This window comes from Diadema antillarum, unplaced genomic scaffold (assembly GCF_040938485.1).
Source record: "Diadema antillarum isolate AM-2024a unplaced genomic scaffold, OU_Dant_1.0 seq00000461_RagTag, whole genome shotgun sequence".
Classification (NCBI taxonomy): Eukaryota; Metazoa; Echinodermata; class Echinoidea; order Diadematoida; family Diadematidae; genus Diadema; species Diadema antillarum.
In genome coordinates, this window is record NW_027271432.1 from 164022 (window position 1) to 186528 (window position 22507).

Sequence of the window (22507 nt, forward strand, 5' to 3'; positions counted from 1 at the left end):
CTTAAGTCTATCAACCATAAGAATAATTTATTTTGTAAATACAAGAGGAATCCAAATGATAAAACGAAAGGTAAATATGCTTGTTATCGTAATATTCTTACAACTACTTTGAGACTTGCTAAGAGGAGTTATTTCACAAGGCAGTTTGACCTTTACAAAAACGATACCAAGAGCACGTGGAAGGTGATTAATAAAGTTCTCAGAGTTAAAGATAAACCAGAACAAGTCAAGGAAATATCCCAGCATGGTATCTTGATCCAAAATCCGATACATGTTGCTCACGCGTTTAATGACTTTTTTGTTGATTTAGGCCCCAATCTTGCTAGTAATATCCCAGTAACAGATAAAGAATTTCATTATTTTTTAACTGATCCAAATCCTCAATCTGTGTTTTTTACTCCCATCCAAGAATACGAGGTGAGGAATGTACGGTAGTTCTTAAGTTAAAAGCAAAAAAGGGTGCTGGACATGATGGTATTACAAATTTTTTACTGAAAAATACTATATCCGCAATATTGTCTCCTTTAACATATATATTGAATTTGTCCCTTGTTACTGGCGTAGTGTCTAGTCAAATGAAAATTGCTAAAGTTGTTCCGGTTTATAAAAAAGGTAATAATCAAGATGTAAGTAATTATCGTCCTATTTCTCTTTTGATGGTGATTTCTAAGATTCTTGAACATTTGATATATTCTCGTGTAATTAAGTTCTTAAATGAATGTAATATTTTTTGTGAGTCTCAATCTGGATTTAGGAAAAAACACTCTACTACTCACGCTGTGCTTGCTTTTATAGATAAAGTAGCCCACGCTATAGACGACTCATCACATACTGTTGGTATATTCCTGGACCTGTCCAAGGCCTTTGACACTATCGATCATGGTATTTTGTTATATAAACTCTCACATTATGGGATACGTGGAAAGGCCTTGGACTGGTTCAGGAGCTATTTAACAGGAAACAGTTTGTAAATATCAACGGCTTTAGTTCCAGTCTAAAAACACTATCTTGCGGGGTCCCTCAAGGATCCCTTTTAGGCCCACTTTTGTTTATTCTTTATATAAATGACTTTAGAAATTCATCTAATGTTTTATCTTTTGTTCTTTTTGCCGATGATTCTAATATTTTCTTTTCACATCGAGATCCAACAACTCTTTTAGAAGTAGTGAACAGAGAATTAATGTCGGTTCAAATGTGGAATCAAGCAAATAAGTTATCTCTTTAATGTAAACAAAACTGTTTATATGTAATTTAGTAACTCTGTTACGCATTTGCCTGGCGATATAAAAATGAATAATGATTGTTTGACTCAAGTTGAATCGTCTAAATTTTTAGGTCTTTATATTGACCATGAATTAACATGGAAATATCATATAGATTATTTGTCTAAGATGCTTTCGAGAAATACTGGGATCTTAAATAAGCTAAAACATTTTTTTCCCAAGTATATTTAAAAAAATTTATATTCAACGCTTGTTTTACCCTATCTCAGTTACGGTATACTTGCCTGGGGCAACTGTGCCAAATTACACATTGATAAAATTTTCAAACTACAAAAACGGGCTATTCGTTCAGTTAATTTAGCCGATTTTTATTGTCACACGAATCATTTTTTCTTTGAGAACAGACTCCTTAAGGTTGCTGACTTGTTTTTATATAACTTAGGCACATTTATGTTTCAGTTATCAGCCAACGGCTTGCCTGACATATTTACCCACATGTTTCAGAAAAACTATGCCGTACATGCTTACCCAACAAGACAAAGAGATTCATTTCACCTTCCACGTACTTGTACACTCCTTGCTCAAAAAACAATTGTTTTTACCGGACCTAAATTCTGGAATGATCTTCCCACCGACTTAATCAATTGCTCTAGTATGTTTATATTAAAAAAAAAATTGAAATCAAAGTTAATAAATGAATATAACCTGCCTGATTAGAATTTTTCTTTGATATGTTATCTGCAGTATCCTCATTTAATGTATGATGAATCAACCTGCAGTTTATGATTGTTTACTTCTGGTTTATGCTCCCATTATATAATCACTGCATCCGTACCAGTAGTAACATATTGAACTCGTTATGAATTTGATTCTAGATATGTGTGTGTATATACTTGTGTATCTATATGCTATATTAACTTTTTTACCCTGTTGTTATTCCTTAGGTTCTTGTTTTTTTTTCTTTTCTTTTTCATCTCTTTTATTTTCTTTTTCCTTTGTACCTTGATAATTTAGTTTTTATATAGTTTAGTCATTATTACTTTGTGTCCTATCTCCACTGAATGCATATCAAATTTACACTGGTATATTTTCTTGGAACCTGCGTTTACAAGCTTTGCTTTTGCAGTTCCATCATATTTCACAAGTTATAGAGAATTGTCTTATGTACATTATATATGCTGACACACTTTCTGTCCATGACCCGATTTATAACATATTTTGTATCTTGCTTGGTTTGTATTCTTTTTAATGTATTTCGATTAAATGTATCTCAAGTGAAATACGAAAATAAATATGCTGGAACTGTTTACTGTGTCTCGAGTGTAAGACCGGTGCAGTTTCAGTTATTCAATTCAATTCAATTCAACAAAATTCACCGAGAGCATTGTCGTAGGTGTGAAACGACGGCAGTGAAAATTCCACCGGGAGGTTCCCCAGTGAATTCACCGGGGAATCCAACAGTGGTTCACCGAGAGGGGCAGCGGGAAAGGGTATTAAAGTCCCAAGAAATCCAGAGGGGCAAAGTGGCTAAATTTGCATAATATGCAAATTAGCTCCAATAATGATAAAAATAGTGTTTCCATGAAAACTAGGCTTCTAGGTTTCAGATTGGAACACAGAAAGTGTTGAAACCTATGTTTACAATGTCAGTTAGTGCGATGCAAACATTTCCATGTACATAATCTAGACCTCATTTGCATAATATGCAAAAAAAATTAGCTCCCATAATAATAAAAATACAGTGTTTCCAGGAAAAACTAGGCTTCTAGGTTTCAGATTGGAACACTGAAAGTGTTGAAACTAGTATGTTTACAATGTCAGCTAGTGCGATGCAAACATTTCCATGTACATAGTCTGGACATCATATGCATAATATGCAAATTAGCTCTCATAATGATAAAAATACAGTGTTTCCAGGAAAACTACGCTTCTAGGTTTCAGATTAGAACACCGAAAGTGTTGAAACCTATGTTTGCAATGTCTGTTAGACAGTACGATGCAAACATTTCCATGTACATAATCTGGGCCTCATTTGCGTAATATGCAAATTAGCTTCCAAAATGATAAAAATACAGTGTTTCCAGGAAAACTAGGCTTCTAGGTATCAGATTGGAACACCAAAAGTGTTGAAACCTATGTTTGCAATGAATGTCAGTGTAAAGTTTGATGCAAACATTTCCAAGTACATAATCTGGACCTCATTTGCATAATATGCAAATTAGCTCCCATAATGATAAAAATACAGTGTTTCCAGGAAAACTACGCTTCTAGGTTTCTGATTGGAATACTGAAAGTGTTGAAACATAATATGCAAATTGCCTCCCATAATGATAACAATAGTGTTTCCAGGAAAACTAGGCTTCTAGGTTTCAGATTGGAACACCGAAAGTGTTGAAAGCTATGTTTACAATGTCAGTTAGTGCGATGCAAACATTCCTATGTACATAATCTAGGCCTCATTTGCAAATTAATTCCTATAATGATAAAAATACAAGGTTTCCATGAAAATTATGCTTCTAGGTTACAGATTGGAACACCCAAAGTGTTGAAACCTATGTTTGCAATGTCTGTTAATGCAAGGCAAACATTCCCACGTACATAATCTGGGCCTCATTTGCATAATGTGCAAAGGGTACCGAGCCAACGGATATTCAAATGCATCAAAGTGCCCGATATGAGCATATCAAGAGTGTTCAAATATGATATTTCAGTTTCTCTTCACCAAAAACAAACTTTACAGCATTAGTAACCTAGCATGAATAATATTATGCAAATTAGAGTTTGTTATCAGACAGATAATGATAGCTTATCCATTAATTACGTAGAATCAAAGTACGAAATTAAACAAAAAAAGGTCAACATTTGTTTTGTAATGAATGAACTCTATTTGGAGGGTGGTTTATTCGAATCTTGATGATTCAGCTCTCGCATCCTAGAGGGATTTTTAGATATTGAAAGTGGCACAGTCAAAGGAAACCCTGTGGGTAGTGCCCAAAGCTTCCCCTAGATATCGATCATCAATTATCCCCACGACCAGTTACAAAACATGCATTAACCAACGTGATTTCCATTGTTCTAAGCATACAAGTTTTGTTTTTTTTAAGTCGTTTAGCCGTCTAGCAAAGACTATTTTATTTCCATGAAATAGAATTGGCATTGACAGCGGAGACATTTTCTACAATGTGTATATCTTTAAAAAGTGGTGCACAGTCAAAGCGACTCGCAGGGAGGTACCCGAATTTATCCCTATACCCTCACGGCATGGTACAAAACATAATCATACACACATGAATACAGCTGTTTGAAGCAAAAAAAACCCTCTATAATGTACTTTTCGTTTCATTTCCATTAAAATTCAGTGGAAGTTATAGCAGAATTATTGTTCTACAATATCTATAAGGTGAAAATGGTTCACATATATGAAGGCAAACCACGTGGAGGGTGACAAAAATTACCCCACCCAAAGGCAATCTAAGACATGCAATAATCATGTACCAATGCAAATACAGTATGTTCTATGAGTACACGCCTTTAAACAGTTCTTCTGGTCCTCTAGGAAAGAAACTTTTATTTAATGAAATTCAATGGGGTTAACAGAAGATATATTGCTCTGCAATCTTGACTTACACTGACATAGTGAAAGTGGTGATCATTCGAAGGGAGCCTACTATATGGGAAATGCCCACATTAATTGTCTCTATACACATATGACCCTCATTTATAACGCAAATACCAATTTGAAAGCAATTACAGTCGTTCCAAAAGTGCATGTCTCAAAAAAAGTCATTCCCTGAGTTTTATGACTATCACTTGAGTTTTATGACTATGTATAATCATCGTAAGATGTACAATCATTGTACATTCTTTTCATCATACATAGTTTTACGCACCTCATTTTCTGTTACAAAAAAGAAAGTGATGCCTTTATGTTCTTTTCGAAAAAGGAAATAAAAATTGAATTGAATTGTATTGAATTGAATTCCTGCCATATCAAGACACTTTTATTTCTATAAAAATTGCCGGGTAAAGATAAAATAGCAACATTGATCTACAATATCTATACAGTCCAAAGGGTTCACTTGCAGAGGCCACCTTGTGGGAGGTGCTCAAATAACCCCATGCATCCTAAAGGCAATGAAAAACATGCAGTATACACCGGTATATACAACAGCGAAAATGTTCCATGGGTACATGCCTCTGAAAAATTCTTCCACCTGTCTCGTACATACGCTTTTATTTTCGTAAAATGCAATTAAGGTAATATAGGAGACGTTGCTTTACTATATCTACTTTTTTTGGTATTTCGTCCCCCCCCCCAAAAAAAAAAAGGTGGACATTCAAAGGCAAGCCCTTGGGAAGTGCCCAGATCACCTCTATCCTGACCGTCGCGGTCCCAAAACATGCTAACAAAACATGCATTATATGCCAAAGCAAACTCAGTTGTACATGCATGTAGAAAGTTGTTTTGCCGGGTGGTACATAAAGACAATTTACTTTTCATGATTTGTAAATGGTAGAGACACTGCTTTACAATAATCATATAGTCAAAGGGGTGCACATTCAAAGGCAACGGAGTGGAATGTGTTTAAAATCACCCAATCCCCAGGGCAATACCACATAGGAAACATGCACTACCATATAGCACGAATATTTTCCAATTTTCCATGCCTTCACATATAGTCGTTACGGTTGTACAGCAATTGCCCTTTTGTTTTCAAGAAATGCAATATAATTGCAAGAAGAAAAATTGCTCTACATTAACTATATTGTCAAAAGGGGGAACATTCAAAAGCAATCCCTTGGGAAGTGTCCAAACTTACGCCTCCGCTCAAGCCCGTAATTACAACAAACGGATACTATGAACGCAAATACCGACCTTTCTTTCGTGCATGGTTTTAGAAGTAGTTCCAGCGATACAGCTACTCACTTTTCTATCAATGAATGTCGTGGAAATGATAGAAGAAGCATTGCTTCACAATATCTATTCAGTAAGAGGATGCACATTAAATGCCAATCCTGTGGGATGTGCCCCAAAGTACACCACCCTCATGGCAATATAGAAAACATAATATCATTAACACTAATATACTACATGTATATGTCTCAAACGTACATGTTTTCAAACTTCGATCGTGCCATACATCAAGGGCACTTTTGTTTTCAAAAATACATTGTAGTTAATAGAGGAGACATCGCTCTACAATACCCATATTGTCAAAGGGTGAACAAAAGACAATCCCTTGGGAATGGTCCAATATTATACATACGCTCACGCCCCCTTAAGACAAAACACAGATATTAGCAACGCAAACACCGTTGTTACAGCGGGGATGGTTTTAAAAGTAGTCCCGGCAATACAGCAAATACACTTTTTATCAAAGAAAAGTCACGGAAATGATAAGAGGATTAACTTACAAGATCTATATACAGTGAAGAGGATGCACATTAAATGGCAACCCTGTGGGATGTGCCAAAAAAATATTCCACCCTCACGGCAATATAGAAAACATATAATATCATATAACGCGAATATATTCCAGACATACATGTTTTCAAAATTCCATCGTGCCCTATAGCAAAGGCACTTTTGTTTCCAAGAAATACAACTAATTAATAGAGAAGACACTGCTCTACAGTACTGTCAAGAGGGTGAACATTCAAAAGTAATCCCGAGGGAAATGTCCAAATTCACACCTACGCTCACGCCCCCTTATTACGAAACACAGATATTAGCAACGCAAATACCACTGTTCTAGCGTGAATGGTTGTAAAAGTAGTCCCGGCAATACAGCAAATACAATTTTCATTGATGACAAGTAATGGAATTGACAGAAGAGACTTAACTTTACAAGATCTATACAGTGGAAAGGGTGCGCATTAAACGGCAACCCTGTGGGATGTGCCAAAAATTACTCCACCCTCACGGCAATACAAAACATATAATATCATATAACACGAATATGTTCCAAACGTACATGTTTTCGAAATTCCATCGTGCCGTGTAGCAAAGGCACTTTTGTTTCCAAAAAATGCAACTAATTAATAGAGGAAATATTGCTCTATAGTACAATAACATTGTCAAAAAGGTGAACATTCAAGGGTAATCTCTGTGGAGGTGTGTAAATTTACACCTACGCTCATGCCCTTTATTACAAAATACGGATATTAGCAACGCAAATACAGTTGTTCTAGCTTGAATGGTTTTGAAAGTAGGTCCTGCAATACAGCAAATACACTCTTATAGACCGATTCAATTTCGATGACCTATTCACCTACCGTCGCTAGCGGCGCTATAACGGTCGCCATAACTGGGGGCCAACAGGGGCTTCCAGCGAGCTAGCTACCCAGCGAGTTGCACTTGCAGCTCAGCAGCCTAGCGTACCCATCGCGCATAGTTACCCGGGCGCGGCCGCTGCGCCGCAGCCGGCGTCCGCCGGCGCCGCGCTAATATTGTGATTGTTTACTCACTGCGGAAAAGTCATTCAGCGGCTTTTAATGCCTTTCTTTTGGACAAATTGAGTGATTCAGACGTATTGATCTACTTTGAAAGCTTCAAAGGAAGGATCAGGAAAACACATTGTGCAGTTGTTGGGTGCACAAATAACAGAGTGTGTGAAATTCAGACACCGCTGACGCATAAATTAAGGCAAATTAAAGACAATTAAGTGAAATACAACGGTATAAAAATGCACAGATTTCGAAACAAACTATGTCTACTAGATTCTCTATTTAATTATAGGTTATTACTGCATATTCGTAAAATATGTTGTTCATCTTAGAAGACAAAGTTAGATCAAAGAATTTGATGATTCACTGATTTTTTTTTTTAATCCTTGGTGTCCTACTTGCCAAAGTTAGAATACACTTCCTGGCTAGACTTTATTATCATAACAAATATTTTACAGCCTACACTACAGCTAAATAAATGTTTCAAGATGCGTTAAATTCTTATATTTTTTTTTCACTTTTTCAATGTTCAGCACTGAATTGTCCATAGGCCTATTCAATTTTGGCCTGGAAGTCTGAATTTGACTTTTGATAAAGTGATACTTATAAATATCAAACCATGGATGGTGGCAAACATCCGCTTCATAATCATACTAAGAAAGTATGATTTAAAAATCACTTTTGTAGATTATAATATTAGGCGTTAGCGTGATGTTCTGCAAGGTTACTTAGACCTAAAACAGTAGAAGTTTTGGTTGTAGACATCAGGCGACGTAGTCGTAACTTAAGTTTCGGCATATACGGCCTAGAAACGCCTAGATTTATATTCCGTTAGGTTTACTTAGTTAGGCTTGCCTCAAGTTATCGACAACCGAAAATGATATACGATGTAGGGTTCTAGAAGTCAATAGGTCTAGATCTAGTCTGGACTCTTGCCTAGATTTCTAGACAAGATCTAACGTTAGACAGATTCTACCCTGCTGGCCCGACACTCCCGAGTAAAGGCAAAAGCCTGCCCTAAAAGGGTTAAGTTAACTGATAGCTTGTAATTTATTGCGCCATATCTAGCTCAAGATTCTTATTCGTTATTTGTATTTAATTATAATAGTTAACTTGTCAACAGCCTAGGCTTATTAGCAAGACGTCTGCCTGCGCCTAGCAATAATTCTCCCCAGCGGTTTTTATTCTATTACACAAATGTGAATATACGGGGCTTACACGCGAGTACTCAAGTCATCGCCAAAGAAATAGAGTCTACAAACATTCACGGATCGTACCGATATTTACCTTGAAATTCAAGTTTTGGCTACAGCCGTATGTCATCTACCCATTCGCTCATAGTTGGTATAAGTTGTTTAATCTTATTTATTTTTGATTAGCTAGCAAAAAAAAAAAATGTAGACTCTAGTTGTCACAAAGCCAGATGCGTCAATCGCTGACAGCGCCAGAGATAGCTCGCTGGCCGGCTGGCGCCGGGTGGTGAAAGCACTGGCTGCCACTGGCACCCTTGCCACGCACGCAGGGTGCTTGCCGACCCGGCCTGTTTGGCCCCCAGTTATGGCGTCGCCTTAAGAGGGCGCACTTCCATGAACAGTCGCTTGAATCGGTCTATAGGCGGGGGCGGACATCCGGGCATTTTCAACATCGAGCCCTAGTAACTGACCGGCTGATGAAAACAAATGCGTAGCGACCGTACCTTAGTGCAGCGCTCCGCAATGCATCGCATGCATAATACACGCACGGTACATTGTACATGCATGCACTGCACTGAATGAACGCTATACGCTAGTGTGCTATGATCGTCTTAATATCGGTTATCATTTTGACATTGTTATCGGGATTTTTGCACAGCTTTCTGATATTTTTACTGCAGATTCGTAAATCATTTCATCGTTTGTTTCACATCCTCACAATGCCTCGAAGTTGTGTTGTGTTTGGCTGCCATAATCATAGTCTAATCACGTGTCGGACAAAAAAAAACCAACGGTCTTTCTTTGAACTTCCAAAGCGTGATCGCAGCCCAGAGAGAAGGAACAGGTGGTTAGCTGCTATCAGCCGGGAGAATGAAGACAGATCCCAGCTTATGGCTTTCACGCTAAATTCAAATTACTGGAAGTAAATGATAACCTACTAACCAGGTGTACTCGTTAGGTAGGCCTACATGTACACATCGGCGAATTGAATGGTTTGAATGTCTGGCCACGGCGTAGGGTCATTGATCCACGACTTGCACGAGTCTGCGGGTACACGGTAAGGAAAAACTGCAAGGCCGATGGAGGACAGTTTAGTCCCGTATCTCTCGAATCAAAAGACATCTTAAAATCTATGAAAGCATCTTTTAACTGAAAGAATGAACTAGATTCAGCAGTAAATAACAGTGAAATGAACAGCGTTAAACGCGACAGTAGTAACACAGCGTGCACTGACAGCCCCAGTGTAGATCCACGTAAACTTCGCTTATGTGTGCTAATGAATGGTCCCATATATTGCAATTCATGTACAAGTATTGTATGACGGCATTGCATGACGGCAATTGTTTTCATCGCACTAAGGGCAGCAAGTTCGTCGTTATGAGGAAGTGACGTCACTCCGCCCCCACCCATATAAATGAAAAGTTATGAAAATGATAGAAGAACATTTGCTTTACAAGATCTACACAATGAAGAGGGTGCTTATTGAAGGGCGATCCTGTGGCGTGTGCCCCCAAAATGCCCTTTATCCTCTTGGCAATATAGAAAACATATAGTATCATATAACGCGAATATATATGTTCCAAATGTACATGCTGTCAAAATTTGATCGTGCCTTATAGCAAGGGTACTTTTGTTTCCAAGAAATGCAATGTAATCAATAGAGGAGACATTGCTTTACAATACTTATATAGTAAAAAGGGTGTACATTTGAAGCGGCCCCTTGGGAGGCGCCCAAAGTTACCCCCTCAACCCTGCGTCCCCATATGCAAAACGTGCAATATGCCAATGTGAGTACTGTTGTTATGAATGTACTCTTAATGTTACTGCTAATTTGCATTTTATGTAAATTATTTTTGTATGACCAATTCGGAAAGGCATACATCGTATGTGTTCACTGACCTACAAAATATAAGTTTATACATTTAAATCTTTAAAATTGGATAACGGGAAGCTGAGATCTGTCGATTTTCTCTCATTACAGGTGCTAATTTGCATATTAAAAGTGCATCTTCATGTGGCTTACGCAAAAACGTGCGGACATCTGAAACGTATAGAAAACCAGTCGGAAAGGTGTTTTGAGCATTCTAGAATTTTGACGCATGCATCATGATGACCTGGGTAATTAGCATAGTACAGGATGATCAGTTGTGACTTGAACTTTATGTCTACTGAAAATGATACAGAAATGACATTTAGTTATGAAGTTATGATAGATCATCTGATATTATCTGAAAATCAAACAATGGCTCCTAGATGACATCATAGATATGATATCGTCATGAAAAGTTTTATGTCATGAGATATTGATATGTTGAGTGAAAATCTCATGTTATTTGGTCATGTCATTGTTGAGATATTTTGTCCACAAAATATGGCAGAAGGAAAGAAGAAAAAGAAAAAAAAAGATTCAGTACAAACACAATAGGTGATATGCCGTTACCATATCACCTAATAAATACAATGTACTCACCAGCTGTTTGAAATATCTAGGATTTGGGTGAAATTTTCATGAAAAAACACACAACTACATTGTAACAGTCCATCAATACAATATTATTGTAACAGCTCTTCAACATATGAATCCGTTCGCAAATCACAAGCCATGTACAGTCTGACCTCTCCTATCCGCACATATCGAGACTGGTGCTCATCTGTACAAGGAATTTTTCTGGATATGGGAGACAAGGCTTAATAAATACAGCTGCCTACCCAATGGTATCTACATGTACAAATGTATCAATTTTGCATGAACAAGTCACGTCCTCATCAACTGCCCAGGGGTCAGCTGGTCTGCGTTCAGAATTCCCTGATAATTTGCTCAATTAACAATTGCCTGTACCGTGCCCTGATTTAATGAAATGTTTTTTCTGTCCATGTTCTCCCATGAATTGGGGGTAGTGAGTGTGTGAATGCATGTTATTTATAGATAAAAATTAGATATGAATGCATGTTAATTACATTGGGATTAATAGGTAATTCATGTGAATTTGTGTAGGAATTTTGTTTGAAATCCCCCTTTTCCCCATAATCAAAATGGAAAAAAAAAATCACTCCGAGATCGCATCCGGATAATAGAGAGATCTGGATAAAGGCCAAATAGGAGAGGTCGGACTGTACGTGCAATGGGAATGGTCCCTCTGCAGCTTGGCCTATCAAAGCACAGCTTATGTACATTAAATGGTGACTTAGTGCTAGCGAATAGCAATGTTGTGATACGGATGCAAATCTCTGCAATCTAACCTAGTTACTGTGAGTATTTCGCCTGCACAATGTGGGAAAGTTACCTGTCGTGAAATATCACTGCATATTAATGTGTCACCTCATGCCAAATTTGTTGAAATGTAAAAAAGGAGTATGAAATTAGGGCTTTTTTTCCCCTGCCCTTTGAGCACTCAGACTGAGTGGTAAAGGGCATTATAAATACCCATTATTATCATTATTGTTTTGGTAACATTTGGTCTGTGTGCGACAGCGGGCAGAGCATCCCTACAGGAGCCAGGAGGACAGCCTATGGTCTGTATAGGAGGGGATTCCATAAAGCCAGACATGGTCTCCAAGGAACATATCCTCGGCGACAAGATACTTACCGATTTTTCGGTCAAAAGTTGACCAGGCACTGTGGGCAAAAGAAACTTCACGACTGCGCCAAGTGTGTGTGCAACAACAAAATTGTTTTTCTGGTTGGCACCTCCTCGTCTAATTTCTGCCTTTTTATTTCTCCTCTGCGTCTACCTATTGCCATTCCTTTGTTTTTCAAAGTATGAACTTACTTTCTAGAGTGGTCTGTGTTTTCATTTTGTTACAGATTGCTTCATTTTGTTGCAAAAAGATTTTTTTTTTTCGTTTTGTGTGGTGCATCATGGTGATGTGGATGTAATATGCTTCCCTTGTACTTGTTATCGTGCTAGTGTTTGCTGCAAACTTCTTTCAACTTTTACTTTATGTCAGTCCTTTCTCATACCTCTCTTGGCATGATTTCTCTATTTTTACATGACCTCACCCTTTCCTTTCACATTTTGAAGTAAAGCCATTTTGTGAGTGTGTTGTGTCAACTTTTTGCATCAGTAATTTGTCCATTTGTCTGTCATATACTGAAAGGTGTATTCTTCTTTCTCTTAGCATTGTTTGTAGCAAGTTTTTCTTTGCTACCATGGATGGAATACAGTGACTGGTTTGTCAAGCAGTTCACTAGTATGGTGATGATGACAGCTGTTCTGCATGTTTGGCAAAGGATTAGATGACTTAATTTGCTGCAGTGAAGACGATTACTGATGCTGGTGTTTAAAGGGAGGCAGTCCTGAGAATTTTTGCTGTACTGATAATTAAGAAGAGTAAGAATAAAACCACAAAATCTTTCACCAGTTTTTACACAAGGAAATCCATCATCTCCATTTGCGATTTTTGAAAAACAATTCCTGCAAGCGATTGTGCAAGAGCCTGCAAAATGGTGTGACGTAGGCCATGCCCAACTCGGTTGGAAATAGCGCCTTAGAAATCCAATTTAAGCATTTCAAAATGGTCATACATGAATCATCATAAAATGTGACAATGATTTATTATCATGCTGTTTTATCATTTTTAGATAATTTGTTTAAAGCTTATATATATGTAAGGCGGAAAAGGCATGTTAAATGAAAGAATGATCATTCAACATGCCTAGTCCGCCTTGGACTACTTAACATAACAATGTCGGAATTTCGGAGCTTGGCTATTTGTTCCATGTTCATTGTTTCACTGTTGGCAACCAGGGACAGCCTGGTAGTAGTGTTGCTGCCTGGAAAGCAGTAGGTGACAGGTTTGCGTCCCACTGGTTCCTTTTTCTGACATGTTTGTTAATTTACAGTTCAGCAGTTGCGATCTTAATAAATTCAATTTGTAGAGGGAGACAAATTGAAGAGACTCATACCTGAACCTTCATCCCTCTGAATAATATCTTTCTTTCATTTACACATTAAATTGATAGCATATCTATCCAAAATCTAAACTGAATTGCTATAAAACTGAGAGAGAAGTTCAATCCACATTTTGTAAGATTCTTTTGAAAATCTATCATTGTCATGGCAATGAATTATGCAATACCAATGAAAAAGGTGTCTTGCACATCTGCCTTTGATAGCGGTCACACATGCCAAATTTTGGGTCAATTGCTCAAAAAATGAGAGATTAGTTCGAATTCACAAAATTTTGCAAACAACCACCCGCCCGCCCGACCGACCGGCCCATCTGCCCTCAGAGTGATTCCTATATACCCCCATACACACTATGTGTGGGTGGGGGTATAAAAACTAGATTTAACCTGAAGAGAAACAAATAATAGAAATTGCTTAAAACCAGTCTTTACATGTACATGAACGGCAGAGTAATCAATATATCGATAACCTATATAATTCCTTCTTTATAAAACTCAACCTCGTATAACATTTAGGAAGATTTTAGAATCTTTTCTTACTTTCAAATGAATCTCATATTTAAACGATTACGCGAAAAAAACAATTATGTCTGATTTATTTCTCCCAGCACACTTACAAAAACTGGTACAGCTTGGTAGTCTTTCTCAAACAGGTTCTGGATGGCATAAAGTGCAGCCTTGGCATTGAGGGTGTCAAATATTGTCTCAACCAAGAGCACATCTGCTCCTCCATCCAGCAGAGCTCCCCCGGGCCTGTTCCTCATATGCAGCCACCATCTCCTCAAAGGCTGGAAAAATGAAGCAAAAAATAATGTGTATGACGTGGTGAGTTTAGCTGGCTTGTTCAACTTTAATCTCAAAAATAAGGTAATAAACAAGCAAAAAATGTCACACAAAGCTGGGTAACTTTGGTTGGGCTGAAAGGAGTTTATGAATCCTCAACAATAGTGTTCACATCTTTCTAAGGTATAAAAGCTGGTGTAATACAAGTAGAGGTTTGCAGATGGACATGGGTCCAAAATACTGTACACTGTACAGGAATACGAAAAGTACTTGTCAAGCTCTCCTGATCATTTTTCACAAGATTCACATACAGGTTTTTTAATGCCCAATTTAAAACCATTACACTGAAGCAAGTAGTACATATTTAAATTAGAAATGTCGCTATGGCGACTGGTATGCCTCCACCATAATGCATGATTCTCCTAATAGCTCTATAGTACGTCCTAACAATGTGATCATAGTTTCACATAATTGGCAAAATATTAAAATGACATGTTTGTCACAAATGTGTTGAATGTTCATTTGCCTTGAACTAAGTTTAATTGGATGAATGACTATATTTTCTAAGAGCATGTATTTGGGGATTTAAGAATGTTTACTATTCTATAGTTGGGGTCCAGGGGCAAAGCCCCCTTGCTTGTAGACCACATAGTATAAAGTTCACATGCTTTTTGTACACACATTTTTTATGTCAACTAAATATACCATATTGAAAGTACATTGGAATAACAATTATTAATACAGCAATGACTCTGTTTTTTGTAACAATTTATGGCCCAGTGTCCAGTGATGATTACAAGTTTTGTAATGTTAATGTGATTGTCATAAAAGTTTAGTTTCATTCTAATTTTCTTTATTTCCAACAAAATATCGTTTGCCGCTTTCTTCGGAGGTAATTCTGACAGCGTTCTCTCAACGCAATAACCCCAAGCGTGCAGTTAGCAGTACAAGCCTCTAATACTGTTCCACCAATTTGCTTGCACTCAAGAGTCTATATACTAGTGGTGTACACCAAGTTCATTACGGTACCGCAGCACAATATGTAGAACAAGCGAAGTTGAAATATGATGCTCTGATCATTGTCACTGTACACAATCCCTGACGTAAGCCACATTCTTGTGTAGCTTCTTGAGAGTTGTCCCAAGGATTGGCACTGTGGACTGCGCAGTGGTCATGTTACAAATCCAATTATAACAAGATCGTCGGTTCCAGGTCATTTTTTTCATATCTGAAAACTCAAGTACTCTGTATATACACACACTCAGGTAAAATTGGGTTACATGCCAAAATGTGTCTCGCCCATTTGCGTAGAAGAAATTAATGTTTTTCTAACTCCCGGAAGTTCATTGACACTGCCTATGACCTTTGACCTTGTGATGACCTTCAACTCCCCAAGGGACATCTATCATCCAAGTTTGGTCACAAATGGACATATACATCAAAAGTTGAGCCATAATCGAAACGCGCCCTAAAAACTTATCATTGGGCCCTAAAGTTCATTGACCCCTGCCTAAGCCCTTTGTCCTTGTGGTGACCTTCAACTCCCCAAGGGACATCTACCATCCAAGTTTCGTCACAAACGGACATAGGGATCACAAGTTATGAGCCATAATCGAAACGCGCCATACATTGGGCCCTAAAAGTTTGTTTACCCCTGTCTGTTACCTTTGACCATGTGATGACCTTCAACTCCCAAAGGGACATCTACCATCCAAGTTTGGTCACAAATGGACATAGGGATCAAAAGTTATGAGCCATAATCGAAACGTGCCGTAAACACTGAACATTGGGCCCTAAAAGTTTGTTGACCCCTGTCTGTGATCTTTGATCTTGTGGTGACCTTTAAATCCCCAAGGGACATCTACCATCCAAGTTTGGTCACAAATAGACATATACATCAAAAGTTATGAGCCATAATCGAAACGCGCCCTAAATACTTAACATTGGGCCCTAAAGTTCATTGACCCGTCTGTGACCTTTGACCTTGAGATTACCTTCATGTCTGGTAAAATGTGTAACTTTGTATTACCGGTCTTACTTCCAAGTTTGATTGAAATGGAAGTCCTCGACGGATGATGGACAGACGCCGCAGGCGATCCGTTAGTCTCCCCGCATCTCCGGTGGGTTCAACAAAAAGCAGGAAATGCAACAGGAACGTGCTAGAGCATACTCAAGATAATTATGATGAAAATTTAATATATTCTTGGCCATTGTTGTCAAATGTTCCTGCCCAACTTCCAATTTTCCTCTCACTATTGCAGTACCATTGAGTTGCGCAAAATATGCACTCGACCCAGATGGCTTTAAATGCCAGTACCAGCTTGTTGCGATGCATCATGTTGAATGCATGAATGTGTATCTGAGGAGATTGATGAATGTCATTGACGACAAAAATTATTAACTGTTGATCGCAAAATTGGCTGAGATAGTATTTAGATATGATACAGTTGAGTTCATTCAAATTTTAGCACATGATCTCATTGCAATTTAATTTTGACATGTAACTCAATTTTTCTCACAATCAAAAGATACGTAAAGAGGGTATCTACACACAACTTGGTGGCTAATGTTTGTGAACGTAGTGCATTTTAATGAATATACATTTCGTCAGGGTTCAGGAACAGTTACAATCAAATTGGATAGAATTTTTCTGTGTGTTAATTTTTTTTTTATCGAAAAAAATTTACATGTTCCAAATTTTAGACGAAACCCATACAAATTCGGTACATTTATACATTGTACAATTCCATACAGTCAAACCTGTCTACAGCGGCCACCCAAGGGAAATAACAAAAGTAGCCACTATAGACAGGTGGCCGCTATAGACAGGTTGGTGGCCATTTTGAATTTCAACATTTGCATTTTAAAATAGCAGAAAATATTGCATGTTATTCTAAAAAAAAATCAAAAACCAGCAAACAAGTTTGCATGTGTAGCTATTATGGGGGTTTTTGTTGCACAATTCATTTTATTTTATTTGTTTTTTCTTTGCCTGCTTCTGTTCTTTTGATTTTAAGAACAACATTTCAGGCCTGAAGAACTGCTCTGTTTCGTTATACCGGTTTGCATGAACGGGGTTCACGAGTGCCGAGTTCGATGGAGATTGATAATGTGTGAAGCTTACGTAAATAACAAACAGTACCCAGACAAGTACCATTTGTCTTATTCAAAGGAACTTAAACACTAATTAGTCAGCACTTTAGTAAAATTCTAAGATGTTATGAGGAGTTGTCAATGGCGTCTGTGTGATTGAGACTGAGCTAGGACTCGGTAGAATTCACGCAATGAACGTAAAAGACATCGTATTCATGACTGATTTAATGGTTCAGCTATTTTTTTGTGGCCGCTATACGCAGGTAGATATTCACCACGGGATACAAAATGAGTGGCCACTATATAAAGAGTCCACAATACAGTAATTTCGTCTGGGGGATTTTTCAGTGGTCGCTATAAGCAGGTGGCCGCTATAAGCAGGTGGCCGCTATAGAGAGGTGGCCACTAAGACAGGTGGCCGCTAAGACAGGTTTGACTGTATGTTTGCAAACATCAGCCACTCACATGCAGTTACATACCTACTTGTTAGGTCTACGTACCTTTTGAAAAGTGAACTTAACACTTTGGATAATACATAAATGCAATGTATTTTTTCTTGTTTGATCCAAAAAGAACACTAATTTGAATTGTGGCATTTGTGGTAACATGTATGCCTATTCTTTAGTGAAGGCTATAGCTTTTAGCTATTCCGATGTTGTGAGGTATGAGTTTTCCTTAATTTGTAGTGCCATCTGTACAAATGAAATTTGTAGGATCGCAACTGTGCAGTTCCGATCTTTTCATTTGTACAGAGGGCAGACAAATTTGAAAAGAATGCCCATACCTCCTATCTTCACCCCTCTGCTTAATAATCTCTTGTTTTCATTTATTCCGATGCTGTTCCATTGCACGACTCAGAAAGAGGCTTCATGAACTTGCAGCGATAAGTTCTTGATGGCATTCTGTTTGGCACTGGCAGTGTAGTCACTGCCTGCATTGCAATGATAATCAGACAATCACACTGAGAATGGACTTTATATTCAACAGTAGTTTCTGGTTTTGAAATGTGTGATTTTGCTCGTTGTTTGTTCAGTTAAAAAGAAACAAAATGTCATTATAGCCACACAAGTCTTTTTTTTTCTTTGTTTTTTTAGGCCAGAAATTATCTCGCAATAAAAGAAACTTTGAATTAACTTAGGTTAAGACCCAAAGCTAGCTGGGACTCGACAATTTATCTCGTAAGCAGATTCTCATTGTATCCGATCTTGCTCTAACAGGATTCCCCTGCAGTATACACACAATACCTCGCTGAATAAACGAGGAGTTACATGTAGTGCGGTGATGCTCCTTAGCATGTACCGTATTTTGCTTTCCCAAATCTCATGCCCGCGAAGCGATGTTCAGTAGCGTGTATTTACCATATTTTGCTCTACCAGACCTCATGCGCACCATGCGAGCGTGGTTACTCTGAACAAGCCATCATGAGGGCCGCTTCATCGTGCATTCTAACCACATTTTGATCTTAAAAGTATTCTTTTCCTTCAAAGTTGGGTTCCAGGGAAAGCAGTTATTTTCATTCTAAAACATGAACAGAAAGGACAATTTTGTCAACATTCACATTAAAACATTAAAATCTGGGAGAGTTTTACTATGACTCAGGATGTCGGAAGATATTTTCTGGGAGTCTCCCACAGAATCCAGGAGAGTTGGCAGCTCTGCAAATGGCCCCAACAGTACCCGAATTGCTCTCTTTTTGGTAAATACATGGTATGCATGTGACACACTGTACACATTTGGCTCTGTGTACTGCACAAGCAGTGACCCTTGGGCTGTATGATTGTATGCAAACTGCTTAGCCATTACAGACAATTTGTTCACAATCTATAATACAGGCCTCGAATTAACCGACGGCCACCGACGGCCATGGCCGTCGGTGCCCCTCTCCTTGGCCGCAATGCCTTTTTTTCCTTAATCAAAGTTACGGCCAAAAAAAAATGTGCCCTTTTTCTTGTGGCCGTGGTGCCCTTTTAGAATGAAAGTTATTATTTATGACGTATAATATGCCCTTTCTCAAAGTCTACACTTTAATAAGCTTGAACAACTTTCCTGATCTCAAATATCATACCTTCAGTTCACTCGCGTCCCAATATATCTGATTCAAACTCAAAGTATCTTTCCGAGATACGAGACGACGTGTACGTACAAGTACGCCCGACCGGCTTTGACCGTCCTGACTGCCTCCGCAGCGCAGCGGCCATAGAGTTACTAGCTATAGGCAGCGGCGGGCCGGAGCAAGTGGTCGCAAGCCATGCTAAAAAATGCCAGACCTGTCGGACGGCTGCGAGCATTGCCATCTCTCTCGCTCTGCATTCATGCCCGAATGCTCAAAGCAAAATGGTGCCGGAAGTGCTCCAAAGCTAGTCTGGTTTCCAGACCCTTTGCCAACTGGACTCCACGGCGACGACGGCAAAGGCGCGACAAAATCAACATTTAAAAACTATACTAGTTTTCGACGCTGAGGGCGTCAATATCATGAATAGCGAAATAGTATGGGCAGAGGGTCTGGAAGCCAGACTACTCCAAAGCGAGCGCGGCATATGCGTTGAGAACGTACTGTATTACAGAACCTACATCGTATTGCGTATGGCCTACTGCCCAACGTCGTCTGCTGCGGAGAGATCTTATGCGTGCGTGCGCTGCTGGAGTGTAGCAGCACGGTCGATAGCATACAGCTCTGTGGGGCATTCACATCACGTATAAACACCCAACATGCCCTTTCCAATGTGGCCTTGGTGCCCCTCTGACTGACCTAAGTGCCCTTTAATGGCTGGCCTCTTGGAAAAAGTGCCCTTTTCTAAATGGCCTTGCCCCTCCAAAATCCTATTTCATGGCCTGATAATACCAGTAGTGTGTGAATTCCATTGTAACAATATATAACACAGCATGTAGCAACCACTGAAAACATTGATCTGCAACATAACAGTATGCACTTGGTAAGAAGAATTCATTTTTTTATTCCCTGTATAAACCATTGATTAATCACTTGCCTGGTTTCAATAGTAGTCAAGAAGAAATGTTTCAGACCCTGAAAAGGTGTTAAGTATAAGGGTTTTGTTGTTGTTGTTGTTGGTGGTGGTGGTGTTGTTGATTCATGTTCTAGAAGGATATTGAAGTAAATTTAGCCTTGTTTTCACCTTGGCAACTTGGGCAACTTTTTTTTTTTTATTAGCCTAATTAGCATAATTACATAATTGGCCTATATATAAGGAATATATTACTAATTCTAATACAGGAAGCCTGAACACATGGGAAATACGTTTTAAGCTTTTCTGTAACAAGTAATCCATTTACCAATTTCCAATTTCAAATGATGCAAATGTCTTGAATATTGGAATTAGCATAATGAGCTAATTTGCAAATGTACACCAGTACATGGTAATATATACTATGTATATGACCTAAAAATGTTGTTGGGCCCAAGGTTTTGTTGTTGTGATTGATTCACATTTTAGAGGAGTATTGCAGAAAACTGAGCTTGGTTGGTACCTTGGCAACCTTAAGCAATCATTTTTTAGAAGTCCATTAGCACATTCAGCTAATTAGTGCAATATGTTATATGCTGTTCATTTCATCGCAGAGAGTATGAAACACAGGTATAATATGACTTACCGAAGGTTTTCTATGACCAGAAATCCATTTATAACACCGTTTTGTACTTTTAAACAATGGAATTGTCTTGAATATAATAATTAGCATAATGAGATAATTAGCATATGTATGTACAGCGTACAAAAGTCTAGTAAGATGGTACCATATCGTCGCTGGGGTGACAAGACCTTGTTTCTGAAATTTTGGTGAAAATGAGTTTTTTGGATTAATTGTCAAATAATGGGTTAACCCTAATCAGGCTGGGGGGGGGGGCGGAATCCGCCCCCCCTCGACGTTTCGCGCAATATCTTCGCAGCGCGATAAGCTCCCGCCGCGATGTTTCATGACTTTTTTCTTTCAAGTATCGCGCAACTTTTGAGACCAAAATTGTTGTGCCCGCGCGTACCGTTTTGACGCGACGCCCGTTCGAATAAAATCTGTCAACCCCAAAATTGCTCCAAAACGTGATTTTGTGTACAAATCCAATGCAAATTGTGTTTTTTCAATTAATTCACATAAAAATTCATATCTTGACTTAGAATGGACAAAATTAATTCATTTTAGCATAATAAAGCTTCGAAAAATGTCTGTGACAAATTTTGGCCAAAAAACAAACAAAAACAAAAGGTCGAAAAACAAGGAAATACATAAGAAACTAATTTCGATACAGATTTTTTTTAATACTATGTCTCAGGAGAATGATACAAGAAACATTTTTAAAAAGAAATTAGCTTAATTAGAGCATTAATAAGTGATTTAGAGCCCCAAACTGATTTTATGCATAAATTACAATAATTAATTAATATAAAATATAAGAAAAATTTTTCGGAGAAAGCAACCACACATTTTGATAGTATACGTCGCGGGCATTGCGTGTGCCGATTTTTGGCGCGATCACGCGTTCCATAGGCGAGATCTGAAGGGGGGGCGGAATCCGCCCCCCCCCCCCCCCCCCCCCCCAGATATAGCATAGCCAAAAAAGCCCAGCCTGATTAGGGTCAAGTGATGTCCTGGCCAAATCCCAACTGTCTTACTCCAAAAATGAAGCCACCATGGCATGACTCCAACTCTCCTGTTTTCGACAGGAGATCTCCCACCGAAAACCCATATTTGCAAAATCTCCCGTTCTCCCGTTTGAGATTTAATTTCTCCCGCCCTGGCTCTGTGTCTCCCGTTGGAAAGGATTTCTTACTTTAATATTGCTATTGTATGTTTAAAAAAAAAGCCTTAGATAGTAGCACCAGAGATCATCTAGAACCCTAGGAACTTTG

General features: G+C 38.4%; 1 protein-coding gene across 1 annotated transcript in view; it reads right to left on the reverse strand.

The window, feature by feature from the left end:
- Positions 1-22507, reverse strand: part of LOC139733128 (methionine synthase-like) — a gene marked incomplete at its 3' end in the record, with an annotated part of 224478 nt that overhangs the window by 163987 nt on the left and 37984 nt on the right. The window contains 2 exon segments of the mRNA XM_071643969.1: positions 14390-14512; positions 14514-14560. Of these exon segments, the coding sequence (XP_071500070.1) occupies positions 14390-14512; positions 14514-14560 (170 nt within the window).